Consider the following 20,253-nt stretch of genomic DNA (forward strand, 5'->3'; position numbering starts at 1 on the left):
TTATATAATTATTATTTTGGGCTGAAATTGATTTACCATCATAATATTATCCTTGTAAAACATTACTTTTAGGAAACTCCCACATTTACGTGGTACGTAAGTACAATTTTGACGCATATTAACTATACAATATTATTATTTCATTTAATCATAGATTAGTAAAGATTACTCACTCCTAACAAGAAAATGTAACCAGTTATGAGAATTGAAATAGTTGCGTAAAAAAGTTTTGCCACGTCTCTGTGCTCAAATGTCTCTAAAATATTCGAGATACTTATTTATTTATTATGTAAATTACGCAGTATTTGTTTTTTATTCGTAAATTTTCTCTAAAATGTTTTTTATTTGTCAAGAATTCAAAAAAATAACTGACAAATCAGCCTTTCTGTGGCTTCATTCAATTTCAAGGCGGTGAAGTATCTTTACTTATCAAAGTATTTAATAAATGATTTCTACATTATGTTATACGAGTTATAACAATATCATCGGTTCAATTACCTCAAACTAGGATAGGAGTTTTTTAGAATGACGGCCGATGTTATCTTACTTTTTTATAATACAGAGGTAGCAAACGAGGCCGCAGTTCACCTGTACCCTTACCATGAGCTCTCAAAACATCCCATTCTTTTACGTTACGTTTACTCAATCCATTATTCTGTTCCGTTTGCTTCAGTATACTGAGTAAACGTAACAATAAAGTGCTCAAGTCTTTTTGTCTATCTCACACATTAAACAGAAAAAAGAATTTCTCTTTTATGATCTCACATGTTCACAAAAAAGAGAGACAAAACATTGAGCGCCATTTTGTCAATTTAGACATTTAATGTTATGTTACTGACACTATAATTCTGATATAATCCGCTATGGGCGCTGATTGGAATTTGTATGGGCAAATACGTAAACAAATAACAGTCATATTTGTCAAAACGTAAAAACTCATGGTAAGGATACTGATGGAAAGTAACAGTTGTAGTTAATCAACCCCAAATAAGGTTGTGCACATGTGTTGCAACCCCTTTACATGGCATCTAAGACGCAGGGATGCCTAATGTGTGGATGTGAGCGTAGAAAGCTTAGATATCTATTTGAGGTAGGTCTCATTTTCTTTTTGCTACCTGAAGATTAAATTGGAATGCCTCAGATGAATGTGTCCCTTATCACCCTTCAACTCATCTGATTGATATTTTATCATTGTATGATTATTATTCTTTTTTGAAGGTGGTAGAACCCTTTGTGGTTCGACTCCGGCGGTGTGGTAAGGGAAGTCATACTTTTCCGAGGCGTTCCAGCTTAGTCGTCATGGGTAGCGGCGCTTCTGAGGCCGCCCTCAGGTAGGAATGTAATCCTATCTGGGGTTGATTACAGATGTCCATGGGCGACAGTAGCCACTTACCATCAGGTGGACTGCATGCTCGTCTGCTACTCCGATATTATAAAAAAAACATATTGTACGAGTGTGGTGACACCCTAACTCAGCTTTATGATTGAGATTCCTCTTATTTACTCTGCTTCTTCCTTGCACACGTTACAATTATTTGGAGACGTATAAATACGACAACCTCACAGGTGTCTGTTATTGAGGTCGTGGGAGTCACGGTGCTCTCGACTCGACCCATCATCATCTTATTATATTTTAATTTTCTTATTTTTCATTATTAAAAAGTACTCTTAACAGTTTTTTTTTCGAGGAGTTTAAGAAAATTGTAAGTATTTTTTTAAATTATAATGTTTTATTCATATGTACGCTGAATATTTATATAGTTGTTAGTATTTTCAACTGGTTTTAACATTTTTGTTTTAATACGAAAAATATATGTACATAATAATATATACTCGATAATTAGTGTATTTTATATTAATAAACTTTCAAAATATGTTCATATGAAAGTTTATTAATTTAACTACATAATTATTCATTTTTTTATTTGGGAAACATACAATACATTATAACACTTATTATATAGAGTTTAAGTTTAGGGCACATATCAAAAAAGTTTCAATTAATATCTTATTTATCAAAATGATTAGTAAAAGTGTCATGGAGCAAAACAAAGATATTTAAAGATAAAAGATAAAACATTTTTAAATTGCGGTGCTTTCAAAAATCCAGTAATACACAAAATGTTATGTTAAAATCTTTGCAATCACCTCTTATTTTTGTATATTTACTAGAGATGCGCCGAATAGTGGTTTCCGAATACCGAATAATATTCAGTTTACCCTTTACCGAACCGAATATTCGGCCGAATTATTCGGTTTACCATTTCTTTATTGTCAATTTGCCAGTTATGTGTATTCATTTAAATTTTACAATGTTGATTTGAGTTTTAAAAAATGAATACTGATTTTACTGGTATAAATTGATACTGGTTTAAAATAAATGTTGACTATACTCACTATAGATTGAGTAATAAATGTGTTGACTTGAGGTTTCAAAATAAATGTTGATTTGCAAACATATTCTTCATAGGATTTGAGTTTGACTTATAGTATAACATAAATCTTTTATAAGAAGTATTGTGTTTTAATCCTGTACCATGTCGTGTATACAAGAATATAGAAATACTCGAACCGAATATATTCGGCACTAAAACCGAACAATTCGGCCGAATACAAATAGCAAAAAAGATGCCGAATACGCCGAATACCGAATACCAAATGAATATTCGGCGTATCCCTAATATTTACCAATGGGGCAATTCATGGTATCTAAACAGCGAAACTTTTCATTGTAAGAGTTACAAAAACGGTACAGTAAGGTGTTACGTGTATTTTCTCTTGTATGGAGGGACATTGATCAGGTTTTTTATAATATAAAACTAGCAGACGAGCATGCAGTTCACCTTATGGTGGCTACTGGCTCATAGACATCTTACACGCTGAATGAGTTCACAGAGGCAAATTATATATTATAGTACATATCAATCTTATAAATTATAGTGTTTTTAATTTTTTTTTGTGCCATGTTAGATATTTATTAACTTATTATACAATGTTTTATAAATCTACATTACATTATTCATAAAAAAACAGGAAAAAAATGTCTCTCATTACACCACCCTTCAAACCAGAACACGGCAGCGCTTAACACTGCTGTTTTTTTTTAACAACAAATACAACCGACTTGTCTGTATCGGCGCTCATATTGACACGCTGTTTACGCCGTTATCCAACGAAATATATTGAGCGCCGACTTCAGAACTATGTACTAAACCAACATTTATTTCAATTATTTTTTAGTTAGTGGTGACATAGAAGTCGGTTGCATTTTTTATTAAATTTTTTTAAATTATAATTTATAATTTATATGTATTAATATAAACATTAGTATGTCATCACTAAAAAGGGTGAAATAATTTTTTATGGATAAAAATAGTCCAGTCTGCCATCATCAGACCCTGATTTCCTTATAAACCTTGGAAATATCTTTTTTCCAAAAATATCATCAAAATCGGTTCATAAACGACGTAGTTATCCGCGAACAAACTTAAAAACGGTCAAATTTAGAGACCTCCTCCTTTTCTGAAGTCGTTGAAGTCGTTTAGGCGGTGGTGCTGCCGGAGTTGCACCACAAGGGATCTACCACCATGAGTGTGTCAGTCCGTCTGCTATAGCAAAATGTTTATTGTGATTGTTTTGTGAAAATTACATCAATGACTTTAAAAAATACAGCCTTTAAACAAAACGATTATGAGACGGATAGAACACATAGGTTTAGTAACTTTTCTTACTGTACATAATTCTATAATTAACATGTAATTCTCAGGATAATTATTGTGTTTATTTACGTTATTTTAAAGGTATATTATTTTGCACCAAACACTTTCCTTATTATTTAGCAATACAGTTATAGAAGTCTAATTATAGTATTATTGCGGATAAGTAATATATATGCTCAAGTTATCCTGTTTTGCAATTCTACTTGTGAATTTACCGGTAGGTAGGTAGGTAATAGGTAGTGAAGGTATTGTCCCTGTAGTCTCGGGACTAGAATAGGGCTACGGTATCCCCTGCCTGTCGTAAGAGGCGACTAAAAGGGGCTTCCGGGGTTGTGGGTGGCAAGAGTGGGAGCTCGAACCGCCCGGACAGCGACCCCGGGAAGGACGGCGGTATGTGTGGTCGCATACCGTCGTGCACATCAGACGATGTGGCAAGCGCCGCGCTTACCTGGGCGGAGCCTGATTCTGGAGATCCGGGAGTCCTCTACGCAGCGTCGAGGACGGCCACCGGGAGGGTTTTAGTGCGGTAAGAGTCCCACATAACCCCGTGCCGCTCCCACGGCATAGGGTGCCCTATGAAGGTTTCCCCCTCGTAACAAAAAAAAAAGGTGTTATACCTACTTTGCTTTGTGTGCACGTGACATCTTTGACACAAGCAATCCTAGTGCGATACTGCGAGTAAAAATCCTTATATATAGGTGTATTTACTCACATGTATACAACATATAACTTACTTCTTACGTATTATATACTATACTAGCAGCGAAACCCGGCGTTGCACGGTTTAAAATACATCACATGTTTAATGGTATAATAGACGCCGAAATATATCACCAAAAAATTAATAAAAAAAGTTCAAGAAGTTTAATAATAAAATGAAGTTCATAAAGCTCAGTAATAAACTTTTTTATTGGGGAAATTTTCATAAAAATTCGCGCATAAAACATGCAAAAATTTCAGAACTTAAAACATTCCAAATTGCAAGTTTGCAAGTTTTGCAGATCATGTTAGAAGTTTATAGAAAGTTCTAGAACATTTCAGATCGATTCCAACAGTTGTAGGCACTTTGGAATTTTCTAGATCGTTCCAGAAAATTTTTGAACTTTCTAGACCATTCCGGAAATTTTGTAAACGTTCTAGACCAAGGGTCGGCAACCTTTTCATCGGAAGAGCCAAAAATTACAATTTACATAATTACAATTTTTTTAAAGAGCCACAAAATTATTTCTCGCGGACAATAAATAGTACTTGCATGCTTGTATATGGAATTATTAAATAGTCACTTTTTATTTAAAAAATTAAAAAAATAACATTTTCTAATATCACTAACTTGTATTTCAAAAGCAAACAATTGAGCAAACAATTTCAATGATCAACAAAGCTTTGCATGGTTATTCAAATATAAAATTTTAACTTTACTCAACAATGTAACTTGAACGAACATTTTTTTTAATAAATTAAATCGTATTTGCGTATGTAACTAAAGAGCCTCAGCTTCATATCGAAAGAGCCGCATGTTGCTCACGAGCCGCAGGTTGCCGACCCCTGTTTTAGACCCTTTAGAGCCTTTACAATATTCGAGATCTATTGTAACAATCGCACATATTTTGGAACTTTCTAGATCATTTCAGAAATTTTAGAAGTGTCTAGACCATATCGGATCGATTTTATCAGTTGCACACATTTTAAAAATTTCTAGATCACTCTATAAGCTCTCTAAAACATTCTAAATTGATTACAACCATCGCACACATGTATGAACTTTCTAGATCATTCCGGAAATTTTATTACTTTCTCGATCATTTTGGATTAATTTTAGCAGTTGCACTCATTTGAAACATTCTAAAGCATTCTAAAAAATTTCAGAACTTTTAGATCATTCTGGAAGTTCTCTGAAACTTTCTAGCACGATTACAACCATCGCACATATTGTGGAACTGTTTTGGTCATTCCAGAAATTTTTCGAACTTTCGAGAACATTCTAGTTTGATTACATCAATTGCACACATTTTGGAACGTTCTTAATCATTCCAGAATTTTTCATAACTTTTCAGAAGCTCACATGAGTTAGAGAAGGACATTTATATTCACATTTACATCAGTTAGAGAAGGACAGATATATTAATTCACATTTTCGCCACCCACAACCACCCACTTCCACCCATCCCGACCAAACTCCCTTACGCACATCAGGAGACCAAGGGGTATCTGCCGTCCCAACAGGAAGTTGATCAGAGTTGCGGATGATAGAAAAAACTAGATTTTTTTTTTCAGATTGTAGATATTCATTTATTTACTCATTAATAACTTTATTACATACTAGCTGACCCGGCAAACTTTGTACCGCCTCAAAATCTATTTCATATAAAATATAGCCTATGTTACTCGTGGATAATGTAGCTTTCGAATGGTGAAAGAATGTTTAAAATCGGTCCACTAGTTTTTGAGCCTATTCATTACAATCAAACAAACAAAGTTTTCCTCTTTATAATATTATTATAGTATAGATTTAATTATGTATTAACAATATTACCTTATAAAAAAGTACAATCTATATACATATAACTCAAAGGTGACTGACTGCCATAGTGATCTATCAACGCACAGCCCAAACCACTGGACGGATCGGGTTGAAATTTGGCATGCAGGTAGATGTTATGACGTAGGCATCCGCTAAGAAAGGATTTTGATCAATTCTACCCCCAAGGGGATAAAATAGGGTATGAAAATATTACTTCGTAACGCGAGCGAGGCCGCGGGCAAAAGCTCGTATTAATATAAAATAGGTAAACAAATATCATCTTATCTTTTAACTCGATTAAGTGGTGTATTTTTGTTACCAGAACAACCATGTCGTCTGTGACTAAGAAGGATTTGCTGCTGTTCTTCGACCGGCCCATGGAACCCAGCTTCATCACGAAAGGCGAGGATGGGGTCATTTTCCAGATCCCCATGAATTACTTCGTAAGGAAACTTATTTATGTTATAGATTACGTATGTGCTTTCTTTTGAACGAGGAGGAATCGACATCGGGTAATATGGTTTAGACGTACCTGTAGGTACTGTCGGTATTTCCACGCATAGCAAGTTGAAAAGCTATTATAATGGTCCTAAAAATAACCTTAATTAAATCGAACATAAAAATATAAATTCTTGAAGAACAAAACGTCCGCTTTCGAATGATTTGAAACATTATGTCAATAAAAATGTTAATACGCGAAATTTTTAAATTAATGAATGGCGGGAACTTAACTGCCAAATTAATATGAAAAAATATGTATTTGCTTAAAATTGAGGCTTTTCTTTTTGTTTGTCATTTATCATTACTTCCCCGAATTTGATCCTTATAAGCGACACTATCAGATAGTGGAATAATATAGAGGATGTATTTTTTTAAAATGAACTCGTTCGATTCCCGGCTACGGAAAAAGTCATTTTAAGAAACTAATGATGTAGTTTTAGTTTTCATCAAAATCGGCCTCGTAACTCCTTTCAGCATCTTTTGCTAATCCTTATAGTTTCGGATTTGGCCCTGAAGGCCTATTTGAAAAATTCACCCTGTATATTGAGTGCATATAAATATCCTGAATTATAAGGGGTCTTAAGATATTATAATAACCAGTACATAGATAAAGAAGTCTCAATACGTTTGCCTTTACTGTATTTCAATTAGTAATTTAGATAAAAGTTTTAGCCGTTTTTGTCCGAAAATAACTCTAAATCGCTCTTCTGTAAAGTGGCCTTTTTGTGTGTTACCCATTAGTATACCACTTATACGTTTTTACTAGTGGCTACTCAATGGTGTTAACTTTTCTAGTGACGATATAAAAAATATATTTTGCGTTTAGCCGAAAACATTGCAAGCAGTCAGCGCAGAGCTGATGTCACGTTTTGAGAAAGGCGTGAAACGCATCGTGCCTGTTCGGGACATCCAGCTCCCTGACCTGTCGGTGCCCAAGCAGCTGGACTTCAACGACCAATTCTCGGTCTTCATACCCAAGCACGTCAAGATGGCTGCAGCACTTATCAATATTTTCATGGGTAAATTCTATATACAAGTTTTTAGTCGAAAGGAGAGTGAAAAATAGAGCAAGGCTAGTGGTTAAAGCGAGGGGTCCGAGGTTCAAATCCCAGGCTGATTTTAATAGAATTGCTTGATTTTTATAGATTTGAATAGAAGTAATGTGTGTATTAGACGACCTGCGTTAACGGTGATGGAAAACGTCATGAGGAAATTAACATGTCTGAAAGATTTATAAAAACTCTACCAATACGCATTTGGCCACCGTGGGCGATTATGGCTTATACTTCTCATTCTGAGAGGAGACTCGTGCCCACTTCTGCCTACAGTCTGGCCATGGACATCTGTAATCAAACTCAAATTGGATTAGATATTCCTACCTGAGATCGGGTACAGATGCATCGCTTCCCCTGAGGGCTGAGCTGGAACTCCTCGGAATAGTATGTCTCCTTACCACACTCTTTATTTTAGAACACAGCAGCGCTTAATACTGTTGTTATTAGGTAGAAATAGGTGTGGCTGTGGTGCCAAAACCAGTTGGCCAATAAATGGAAAATTGTTTTTTTAATGTGTGTGATTGTTCTAGAAATGCGTGACCTTGAAGAGCTGCAGTCGGTGTGCGCCTACTGCCAGATTCACATTAACCCCTACTTGTTCAACTACAGTCTGTCGGTTGCTATCTTGCACAGGTATGACCGTGACGCAGTGACAGCCTAGTGCTTGAAACTCAGCCTTTTGATCGAGGGGTCCCAGGTTGGAATCCTAGGCACACCTCTGATTTTTTAAAGTTATGTGCGTATTGGAAATTGGTTATCACTTACTTTAAGGTTGAAGGAAAACATTGTCAGAAGATCTTTAAAAACAAAAAGTTCTCAAAGGTATGTGAAGTCCACCAATGCATTCTCGACCAGCGACCAGCGGTGAACAATGGCCGAATCCTTCGCCTTTATTATAATCCTCAATTACAATACAAATTGTATGTAAAAAGCTTATTATAAAGTCAATATGCAGTTTCTTTCGCTGCTTCTTCTACATTCTGAAACACCGTTTGAAGGGGTGAAAAATTGTTTATATTAAAGAAGAGTTCTATAACCTAGCCTAACCCTTAAATCCGAAAACTACTCACGCTAGAATAAAAAAATCTACACATAGCTCTTTATTTGAATATGATAGAAAAACCTATAGACTTGCCCGGATTTATTATACTTAGTTTCATTTCTACACAGGAAGGATACCCAGGGCCTGAATTTCCCCTCCTACGCGGAGGTTTTTCCTGGCAAGTTTATGGACCCGAGGACGTTAAAACGCGCGAGAGAGATCAACGCCATTGAGACCAACAAAGAAAAGGTATGTTAGATTAGAATTAACTTCAAAAAGTAGCACTAAGAACCCTTCAGTTCCACTTTATACTGACACTTTAACTTTAATAGCTAAGTTCCATAAATAAAAAAAAGTTTCTTATTAAATTGTCATATTTCGAATGTTACTTTGTTTGGTTATTGTATTTTTTAAATCTTAATCTAAAATTTAATAAATTTAAAGCTATAATCGAAATCAAACTTAGTCTATATGAGTTCTATATGAATTAACTTGGCTCATTATCAAATTGAACTTTTACGTCTGCGGGGCGTCTACTAGCGTTTCCAAAAACTGTTCCACTGCTTTCCTAGAACATCGTTGAAACCTAATAAACGTTTTAATTTGAATCTTAAATCCATCAGTCCCAGCAGATGCCTGTAGTGATTCCGATTAACTTCACGGCGTCTGATTTGGAACCGGAGCAGTGGGTGGCGTACTTCCGCGAGGACATCGGCGTCAACCTGCACCACTGGCACTGGCATCTGGTGTACCCGGCCGACACCGTCCTCAGCATCGTCAACAAGGACCGACGTGGAGAGCTCTTCTACTACATGCATTCGCAAATCATTGCTAGGTCAGATTTTTTTCCTTTTTTGTATTTCTGAATACGGATTTTAAGAAAACCTAATATGTTTTTCTAAAATAAATTAAGTAAGTCATTCAATGGAAAGAATACGATGTCGCCTATTATGAGTTGCAACGGCTTCGAAGATACAATGGAAGGGAGATCACCCACATCGACTTTCCACAGGAAGAAGGAATCATCTAGCGAATTAAAGATTGTTTTTTACGAGTTTATATTATTTGCCAGATACAACGCGGAGCGTCTCTGTAACAAGTTGCGTCGCGTGAGCCCCTACAACAACTTCTTCGAACCAATCCCTGAGGCCTACTTCCCCAAGCTTGAATCCACGGTGGCCAGTAGGGCTTGGCCTCCCAGGTTAGTCATTTTTCTCCTGGATATTCTTTTTTGTTATTTGTTGAGATTGTTATGTGTCTTTTTGATAAAATTTTCACCATATATCTACTGGCCCGTTTCTTTTAAATATTACTGTCGTAAGTGGGTGATTCATATTGGAGCTGGCCTGAAAGGAAATTTTCTCGATGTACTTCCTGGCTTTCCTTGTGATGTTTAAAATTTGAAAGACAAACATTTCTTTTTAATTGTAAAAAAATCATATTCTGGACTGATTTTTTTTAAGACAGCCCATTTGCAATATACTTTTTGACATATTTAATTTCATATAAAAAGGTTTCATCCATTAAGCAGCTCAGTGAAGGTCCTCTTATATCGGGATCTTAGACCATACAGAATAATACAGTTAAATTAATGTTAAGTTAAATTAAACTGATGTCAGCTACCTAGCTAGTAACAGATAAGTTAATAATAATGACTACTTACGATTGGGTGGAGAATTGGTGTAATTTTCCCTTTAGTTTTCACGTTTTAGGATATTTTTTTACACATGCTTCACTCTCAATTCTAGATTCGCTAACTCCGTTATGCATAACCTGCACCGTCCGATGCAGCAAATCAAGAGTGACGTTTATGAACTGGAGCTGTGGAGGGGTCGCTTGCAAACGGCCATCTCCGAAATGGCTATTCTTCTCGTAAGTACTCCTTGTGTCTGTCCCTGTAGTTCCGGGACCAGAATAGGGCTACAGGGGATACTGTAGCCCTATTCTGATCGTCGTAAGAGGCGACTAAAAGGGGGCTTCTGGGATTGCGGGCGGCAAGAGTGGGAGCTCGAACCGCCCGGCCAGCAACCCCGGGATGGACGGCGGTATGTGTGGTCGCATACCGTCGTGAACACCAGATGGTGTGGTGAGTTTCAAGCTCACCTGGGCGGAGCCCGGCGGGGCAACGCGCCAAGTGAACTCCGGTTGCGTTCCGTTGGAGATCCCGGAGTTCTCTACGCAGCGCTGAGGACGGCCACCGGGGGGGTTTTAGTGCGGTAAGAATCCCACATAAACCCGTGCCGCTCCCACGGCATAGGGACCTTCAAAGGTCCCGATGCCGTGGGAGCGGCACGCAAAATACTCCTTGTGTATGTCTGTAATTATACAATAACGGGACTTAAGAAAGGTGAAAGAACCCATTGTGGTTTGACTCCGGCATACCGTCACACCTATTTCTGCCTCATACCAGCAATGTTAAACGCTGCTGTGTTCACGCTTTGAGAGTGTGGTAAGAGAGACATACATTTCTGAGGTGTTCAGCTTACCCCTCAAGGGTAGCGGCGCATCTGTGCTAATTCGACGAATGCAGAACAATTATCATTTTTCAAAGATTTTACAGATATACACAGGATATATTTAATGTTAAAATAGTACACAAGTCTGTCTACACTAAAAACTACTTTCACCAATCTATAGGCACACAGACACAATTATAATGTGGTAAGAGAGGTTAATAAAAATAATGTGTTATTTTTTCATTACTGGTAGTATTGGTGGAGAAATACTCGTATATTCCATACATCGTGGAATTTTGATGACTTGAATTCCATTCAAAATCTCAATTCAAAGGCTCTTCAAAAAAGGTGTAAAAGAGCTCTCCTCCAAAGCTGGCGATGCTTTGGCGACTCCTCTGGTGTTGCAAATGTCTATAGGCGACGGTGACTGCTTTCCATCAGGTAGCTCGTCTGCTTCATCCTTTAGGTATAATTATAAGAAATAAAAAAAAGTTATCAAATCTTCCTTGTTCATAGCCCGACGGTAGCAAGATGCCGCTGGACGAGGAGACCGGTATCGACGTACTGGGTAACCTGGTAGAAGCAACCATCCTCAGCCTTAACCGGGCCTACTACGGCAACATGCACAATATGGGTCACAACTTCATTAGCTATTGCCACGACCCTGAAGACAAATACTTGGTAAAACACATTATGATTTCTAATTTTTATGGAAGAACTATGCATCAAATCATGATTGCCCTCCTGAACTAGTGTCTACGGTGTTTCTCACAATCTTACAAAAATATGTGTTGTAAGGGAGATTATCTGAGGCATTCTAGCTTAGTCTTCAGTGGTAGCAGCGCTTTTGTGGGAGACCTCAGGTAGGAATCTAATCTTATCTACGATTGATTACGGATATCCATTGGCGACAGTAGCCACATACCATCAGGTGGACTGCATGCTCGTCTGCAACTTTAGTCTAACGCTGTTTGTCCACCAACCACGATACCGAGCCGATACCGATAATTAATGACGGCGCCGAAGTAGCGTACATACATTTGCTATAGCAGCTTGTCCACCGAACGTCCGTCACCCGAGCACCGTCATCCCATAGTAAATGTATGTGTACGCTACTTCGGCGCCGTGATTAAATATCGGTATCGGCTCGGTGACGGTGCAGTGGACAAACAGCGTTATAAAGAAAGATAGATGATGATTAAAAGATGGTTTCCAAAAATCATCTAGCGCATTGGGACTATATTATTATATTGTTCTTCTAACTATCACTAGACTACTATTGATTTTAAATTGGTTTTCTCATGGGTTTGACTATAATTTATTATTTCACTTCCAGCTCATATATCTTCATCTTTTATTGCCCTCACCACAATCAAAATGAACTTATATAAATGAATAAGATATGTTCACATGTGATGAGTTATTATCTGATTATGAACTTGACATAAGGACAAATGAAAATTCTTCTTCAAGTAAAGGATCTGAGTGACTTTGTAACTATTGTTTTTTTAATAGGAATAGCAGATGAGCATGAAGTTCACCTGACGGTAAGTGGCTACTGTCGCCTATGGACTTTTGTGATCTATCCCAGGTAGGATTAGATAGATATTATTACCTGATGACCATAGATGCGCCGCTAACCCTGAGGACTAAGCTGGAAAGCCTTGGAAAAGTATATCTCCCTTACCGCACCCTTCAAGCCAGAACACAGCAGCGCTTAACACCACTGTTAATAGGCAGAAATACATGTGGCCGTGGTGCCGCCAGAGTTGAATCCAAAAGGGTTACCACCTTCAAAACTATGCTATACTAAAAAACCAAAGAATCAATAACAACCTGTGTCACATTCCTCAACAGGAGTTGTACGGCGTGATGGGAGACTCCTCGACCGCGATGCGCGACCCCGTGTTCTACCGCTGGCACGCCTTCGTCGACGACCTGTTCCAGGAGTACAAGAACAAGCTGCCTCCTTACGGCGACAAGGTAGGTTATATTTAATTCGCACAAGCTATGAGCAGTGGCGAAAAAGCAGTGATAGTCTAGTAGTTAAGAAACTCTGATTCTGATGACTCTGATTTTTCAAAAGTTATGTGCGCATTAGAAATTGATTATCGCTTGCTAAACGGGAAAGGAAACACCGTGAGGAAACCTGCATACTTGAGAGATTTAAAAAAAATATCGAAGGTGAAGTCTACCAATAGGCACTTGGCCAGCGCGGTGGACTATGGCCTAATCCTTCTCATTATGAGAGGAGACCCGTGCCCAGCAGTGGGACAATAATGAGTTGATGATGATGAAGGTCGTCGGAGGCCTGGGGTGGAAATGTTGAATGAGGCCCGGAGCGGAAAGTTAAATAGGGTCTAGGGGCGGAAAATTTAATGGAGGCCCGGGGTGAGAAGTTGAATGGAGGGCCCCTGTTTAAAAAGTTGATTTGATTTTACAAATTTACAATTGTGTCATAGACTTATTCGCCGTCAAAGACGTACGAGCATTTAACTGATCTTTCTTTGTCGCTGATTTATACACATTTCACAGATTGTTTGGTTCTGACGACCTTTTTAGGGTACCGTACTCAAAGGGTAAAAACGGAACCCTATTACTAAGACTCCGCTGTCTGTCCGTCTGTCACAGGGCTCTATCTCCTGAACTGTAATAGATAGACACTTGAATTTTTCACAGAGTTCCATAGATTAGTAAAGATACTTGAAATTGAATGAAGCCACAAACGGCTTATTTTAGTAAGTTCTTTTTTTGAATTCTTGACAAATAAAAACATTTTTTGAGAAAATTTACGAATAAATAACTAATACTGCGTAATTTACGCAATAAATAAATAATTATTTCAAATATTTTAGGGACATTTTAGCACGGAAACGTGGCAAAACTTTTTTACACAACTATTTCAATTCTCAAAACTGGGTACATTTTCTTTTTAGGAGTGAGTAATCTTTACTAATCTATGCAGATTTCATATAAAGCCCCTATAATAACAAAAACTAGAAATAAAAAAAGTTAAAAATCAGTGAGAGTCGCCATACAATAAACCGTTATTTTTCGATGTTTTTCGCTTTAGCTATTTAACCCTAATAGGTAAACAGTTCAAATTTTCACATTGTATTTACTTCAATGGCTGATGTAATAATAAATACTAAAAATAAGTTTAGTTTTTCAAGTTTAAGTTTTTCAAAAATAAGTAGATATCTCTCTTTTCGATTTAGAACATACTCCAGCAATATATGTTGGACATATTCTAATAACAACTAAAAGAATAAAACTATTTGTTGATCCAATTTTCAACTTTTATTATTCCCGCACAAAATACAACTCAAACGTCAAGACCGTTCTTTTTCTTTTTTTGCTAACTCATACAATCGTACTTGCCGGTGATTATATAAATTACAACTTAACTTAATTAAAATAATACTAATAATAAAATAATTTTAATATATTTCTAACAATAAAATAAAACTTTCTTGAATTTACAACTTTTATTATTCCCACGCAAAATACATCTTTATCGTCAAGAGCGTTCTTTTCCTTTTTTACACGCTTTTTATTAGCTTCACCTGTATGTTTGTTTGTATGTTTGTAACCGACTTCTTTGGGCGCGATTTTGACCCACTTTAAACGGCCAGATTTCGTTCAAACTTTGTAGATTTATTTCACAATTATACTATTTACTGTTCCTTAATTGATTCCTAGATTCATTTAGATTTTCTACTTTTTAGTTAATTTTATCATAAAAGCGTGTTTTTTTAGTTTTTTGAACTATATTTATTATTTATTTTATGGTAATGCAAGCAATCGTGTAACGCATACAGCCAGTGATACATATAAATAGGCAGTTATTATTATAAAAATAACACAAAATAAAATAATATGTACTAATAAAACAATTTTATTTTCATCGTTCATCATCATTTCCCCAGCTGGACTTCGCTGGCATTCAGGTATCATCAATCAACGTGGAGAGTGTCCGCGGCGCCAACAGGTTCTCGACACACTGGGAGCAGAGTGAGGTGGAGCTGGACGGCGGGCTCGACTTCACGCCGCGCGGCAGCGTGCTGGCTCGCTTCACACATCTGCAGCACGACGAGTTCACTTACAAGTACGACTCTGGATGAGTTTGTTAACCTATTTCTGGATCATAACAGCAGTATTAAACGCTACTGTGTTCTGGTTTGAAGGGTTTGGTATAGGAGACATACTTTTCCGAGGCGTTCCAGCTTAGTCCTCAAGGTAGGAATATCTAATCCTATCTGGGGTTGATTGCAGATGTCTAAGGACAGTAGCCACTTACCATCAGGTGGTTGTTTACGTATTGGCCCATACGATTTCCTAGTTCTGACACAATCCGCTAGGGGCGCTGATTGGAATTTGTATGGGCAAATACGTAAACAAATACCAAAACAGCCATATTTGTCGAAACGTAAAAACTCCTGGTAAGGGTACTGACTCGAATCGACCTGACACATCTCTAATTTCGATAGGATAAACGTGCATAACAGCAGCGGGAAGGATGTTATGGGCACCGTGCGCATCTTCATGGCACCCACGTTGAACGAGGAAGGCAATCAGCTGAGCTTCAACGACCAGAGGCGCCTTATGATCGAAATGGACAAGTTCTCGCAGTCGAGTATGTATATGCAATTTCTTTTTGTAGATGGTCTTGCCCAAATTGCTTTGTTTTGCCTCCTGTTTTTTTTGCGCCATATATTTATAGCACGTCATGTTTAGATTTATTACCCATAAGAAACGCTTGTAGTAAATTGAAAATGGAAAATTAAAGGTGGACCTTTTGTGGTTCGACTCAGGTGCCAACCCCGCGGCACTTATTTCTACCTAATAACAGCCGTGTTAAGCGCTGCTGTGTTATGGTTCGAAGGGTGCAAGGGTGTGGTAAATACTTTTCCAAGGCGTTTTAGCATAGTCCTCACGGGTAGCGATGCACTTATGAGCGACCACTTGAATCTTATTTGGGGTTGACTACAGATGTCCATGACCGGCTGTAGCTTACCATCAGGTGGACTGCATGCTCGTCTGCTACTATAAAAAAACTTACCTTGGCTGTTGCATAGTTCCTGCCGGCAGCAGCACCATCAGCCGTATAAGCACAGAGTCGTCAGTGACGATCCCGTATGAACGGGTTTTCCGGCCGCAGTCCAACCGGCCCGGGAAGCCCGGGACTCCCGCCGCCGCGGAGTTCGACTTCTGCGGCTGCGGGTGGCCGCATTACATGCTCATCCCCAAGGGCACGCCAGAAGGATACCCCGTCATCATCTACGTCATGATCTCCAACTGGGAAGAGGACAGGGTAACTGGTGTTTTTAATTATTTAAATAATAAAATATATTAATAAGTGAAGCAAAAACTTTGTACCCCTTTTTACGAAAATTACGCGGACGGACGAGCATGGAATTTGCAGTTTATATAAAGAAGAAGTGCAGAATAATACTTATATATTTATTTAAATAATACATAGAATATCGTCAACTTTTTTTGTTTTTTGTCATCAAATTTCACAGTACAGTTGCCAATTTTTTTTATCCAGGTGTTCTTTTTATTGTTTTTGTTTGGTAGGCTCGAATTTCGACCACTGGACGACTTCTACTTTAAATAAATACGCTTGCCTTACTTGGAGGCCAATTTTGGGGTATACAAATATGTATAACAGAGATCAAAGTAGAAATAAAAATGAAATGAAGCATTAAAATAAACTGCCTGGAAAAATAATGTACGATGCATTAAAGTTTATATGTTATGCATATATGTATATGTTATACCAATATTTATAATGCTTGAATCATTGAGTTTAATAAAGAGTAAAATACGTATTAAGAAAATCATCATAATATGTTAATTACTTTTATGACTTGTATCTGTTGGGACATAAAAAATACAATGTAATGTAATATGGATGCTACGTGAAATAATTAATTAATTGAAGTATTTTTAATAAGAAATAATAACATACATAACGATTTAGTAAATTTGAAATGTAAAGTTATTAATTATCGAAGTAGTACCCTTACCATGAGCTTTTACGTTTTGAAAAATATAACTGTTTTGGTATTTATTTACATATGTATAATTTCCAAGCAGCGCCCCTAGTGGATTGTATCAGAACTATTGTGTCAGTAACGTAACCTTAAATGTCTAAATTGACAAAATGGCGCTTTATGTTCTGTCTCTCTTTTTTGCGAACATGTGAGGCAGACAGAAAGACTTACTTATTGTTACGTTTACTCAGTCTAATGAAGCAAACGGAAAATAATATTGGATTGAGTAAACGTAACGTAGAATTGTGGGATGTTTTGAAAACTCATGGTAAGGGTACAAATAGCCTAGTTGAAACTATGCCTCTCGGTCGAGGGGTCCGAGTTTCGAACCCCCTTTAATTTTTCGAAGTTAATCACGATATAATTATGGTGTCTTCTAGGTCGAACAAGATACAACCGGTACCTGTAAGAACGCCGCTTCCTACTGCGGCATCCGGGACCGCAAGTACCCCGACCGCCGCGCCATGGGCTTCCCCTTCGACCGCCCCATCAAGGCCAACAAGATCACAGAATTCTTGAAGCCGAACATGGCCATCAACGATTGCACCATTCATTTCACCGACAAGGTTCAAGAGAGGCCGCCGCAGGCTTAGACACGAGAGCCCAGGGGTAAGGTGCGCTCTTTAACAATAAGGGTTGACCCAAATAAGCCATTTTAGCTCCATTATCAAATAACCTTTAAACGATTTCTTAATTAAAATTGTCTGTATTGGTGTAGATTCTTCAAATTCAAATTCAAATTAAATTTTTTATTGCTCTTGCATACAGTACATAATTATGGTGTTACAAATAGGGTATTCGAACATGCATGTACCCTGCTAGGGCATTGCAATGTAATATTCTTCTACCTTAGATTCAGTCTAGTTAAGGAACTGGAATGCATGTTTAATCGATTTTTGTATACTTATGTAAATGATTTTCAATCTTCATAGTTTGATTAGTAAATTTATGAATTGTTATTGTATTTAACAGTTAGATAACTTACGGTTCAGCTGCTAATTTAGACGATATTTACACATGGATGTATCCTATATTACACACCATCTTACCCCTCATCAATAACAAGCTAGTGGTCAACCAAAACTATAATCGGCAGATTCGTGCAGATCATAATTAACCAATGGTCTACCTACCTTGAGGCAATGACTTAACTACCTCTAAATATTGTACCCAGCGAACACCGTTTCCAAGTAATGTGGATGCGTTATGATTTATAGGGAACCATACTTTTTCAAGGCATTCCAGCTTAGTTCTCAGCGGCGATTATGTGATCGTCCTCGGGAAGGAATCTAATCGTATTTGGGATTGATTACAAATGTCCATAGGCGGCAGTAGCCACTTACCATCAAGTGGATTGCGAGCTCGTCTGCTACTCAAATATTATAAAAAAAAACAAACAAAAATCACAAAGCCATAATATTATTATATTCATTGCATAAATAAATATTACATATATAAAATTATACATACATATGTGTACTCTAACTCATTTTTTAACTTTATTCCAAATAAGGAATGTGATCTATGTACTGAATAAATTTTTGTCACAAAATATTCAATGACATATGCAAACCGCAAATATCATTTTAATATGTTATTTAAAAATTGTTATCATAATTTGGTGTTATATCCCTAAGAATACATTGTAATGTAATATGGATGATATGTCAGATAATGAATTAATTGAAGTCTTTTTAACAAGAAATAATAAAATTAATAACGATTTAGAAAATGTGATAACCTGGTGGTTGAAAGTTTGCGTCTCGATCGAGGAGTCCGAGGTTCGAATCCCAGGGACGCACTTCTAATTTTTCGAAGTGATGCGTATTACAAATGATCTATCACTTTCTTTAACGGTGAAGGAAAATATTGTGAAGAAACCTGCATACGTGAGAGATCTTAAAAAAGTATGTGAAGTCTACCAATACGCATTTGGCCAGCGCGGTGGACTATGACCTAATTCTTCTCATACTGAGTGGAGACTCGTGCCCAGCAGGTCCATTAGTGTCAATGGGTTGATGACGAAAAGATATTATCGACTTGGCTATGGACAACGGACAATGAAATTAATTATAATTCATTAGGTTAAAATTGGTCACTTATTTTAGTTAGTTAGTAATTCTGTAATTAAGTACTTATTGTAAATACTTTCTTATTTGTAAGACTTAATAAATCTGCCTTCACAATAACGTGTTTTATTATTTAAAAACTTTTTAAATTAATAAATAAAAAAGAATTATTTGCCAAGTACGTGTCGAACTCGCACACGGAGGTTTCCGGGCTATATAATTTTTATTAGAAATGTATTTAAAATATTTGTAATCATCATAAACAGCTGTTTTTTCCTTAAATTTTGATAACTATTATAAGGCTTAGCACGCATTGCGGTTAAACGCAAGCGGAATGGATACAAAAATACGCATACGAACACTCACTGCGGTTGGTTTTAAGATTAATTTTATTTCAATTGGTTATTTTGGTTGAAACTCGGTCTCTCGATCGAGGGGTCCGACCTTCGAATTCCAGGCACCTCTGATTTTTAGTTATGTGCGTATTATAAATTATTTATCACTTGCTTATGCCGAATAACCCGCTAAGTTACCGCCAAATAGCAGTGCCAATATTTTTGCCTAATAGCAGTGTTTTAGTTTTTTTAACACGCTTTTATTAGCTTGGGTTGTAAGTAGGTATGTAATTATGTATGTATGTACGTAACAGTAACGGAATCTTTGAACCCGATTTCTATCCACTTTGAACGTTTAGTATAATTCAAAATTTTGAAGAAGTATCAAAAACCGATGACAATACACGATTTTAATAATTTTGTACCATTGTCCTTATCAAAATCCTCAGGATTAACGATTTTATTTATTTATTTATTTAGACATACAAACAGCATA

General features: G+C 36.9%; 1 protein-coding gene across 1 annotated transcript; it reads left to right on the plus strand.

Annotated features, from left to right (window-relative positions):
* The first annotated feature begins 1,532 nt into the window (after window positions 1–1,532).
* Window positions 1,533–18,756, plus strand: LOC140746004 (phenoloxidase subunit 1-like). Its single transcript, XM_073077980.1, has 14 exons — window positions 1,533–1,703; window positions 6,563–6,683; window positions 7,568–7,760; window positions 8,327–8,429; window positions 8,967–9,087; window positions 9,462–9,673; window positions 9,911–10,039; window positions 10,587–10,710; window positions 11,811–11,975; window positions 13,152–13,277; window positions 15,224–15,402; window positions 15,785–15,930; window positions 16,373–16,608; window positions 17,734–18,756. Exons 2-14 carry the CDS (start codon window positions 6,570–6,572, stop codon window positions 17,944–17,946), a joined length of 2,061 nt encoding a protein of 686 aa, XP_072934081.1. The 5' UTR covers window positions 1,533–1,703; window positions 6,563–6,569; the 3' UTR covers window positions 17,947–18,756.
* Window positions 18,757–20,253: the final 1,497 nt, after the last annotated feature.

This window comes from Epargyreus clarus, unplaced genomic scaffold, assembly GCF_041222505.1.
Source record: "Epargyreus clarus isolate Ecla_fem2 unplaced genomic scaffold, WU_Ecla_fem_2.2 ptg000012l, whole genome shotgun sequence".
In the NCBI taxonomy this organism is placed as follows: Eukaryota; Metazoa; Arthropoda; class Insecta; order Lepidoptera; family Hesperiidae; genus Epargyreus; species Epargyreus clarus.

What these genes read in the sequence shown, in the direction of transcription:
- LOC140746004 (XM_073077980.1), top strand. Translation starts at nt 6,570, where the DNA reads ATGTCGTCTGTGACTAAGAAGGATTTGCTGCTGTTCTTCGACCGGCCC. An exon ending in TTGAGACCAACAAAGAAAAG is followed by an intron (nt 9,088 to 9,461) that starts GTATGTTAGATT and finishes TAAATCCATCAG; the next exon opens with TCCCAGCAGATGCCTGTAGT. An exon ending in ACCCTGAAGACAAATACTTG is followed by an intron (nt 11,976 to 13,151) that starts GTAAAACACATT and finishes ATTCCTCAACAG; the next exon opens with GAGTTGTACGGCGTGATGGG.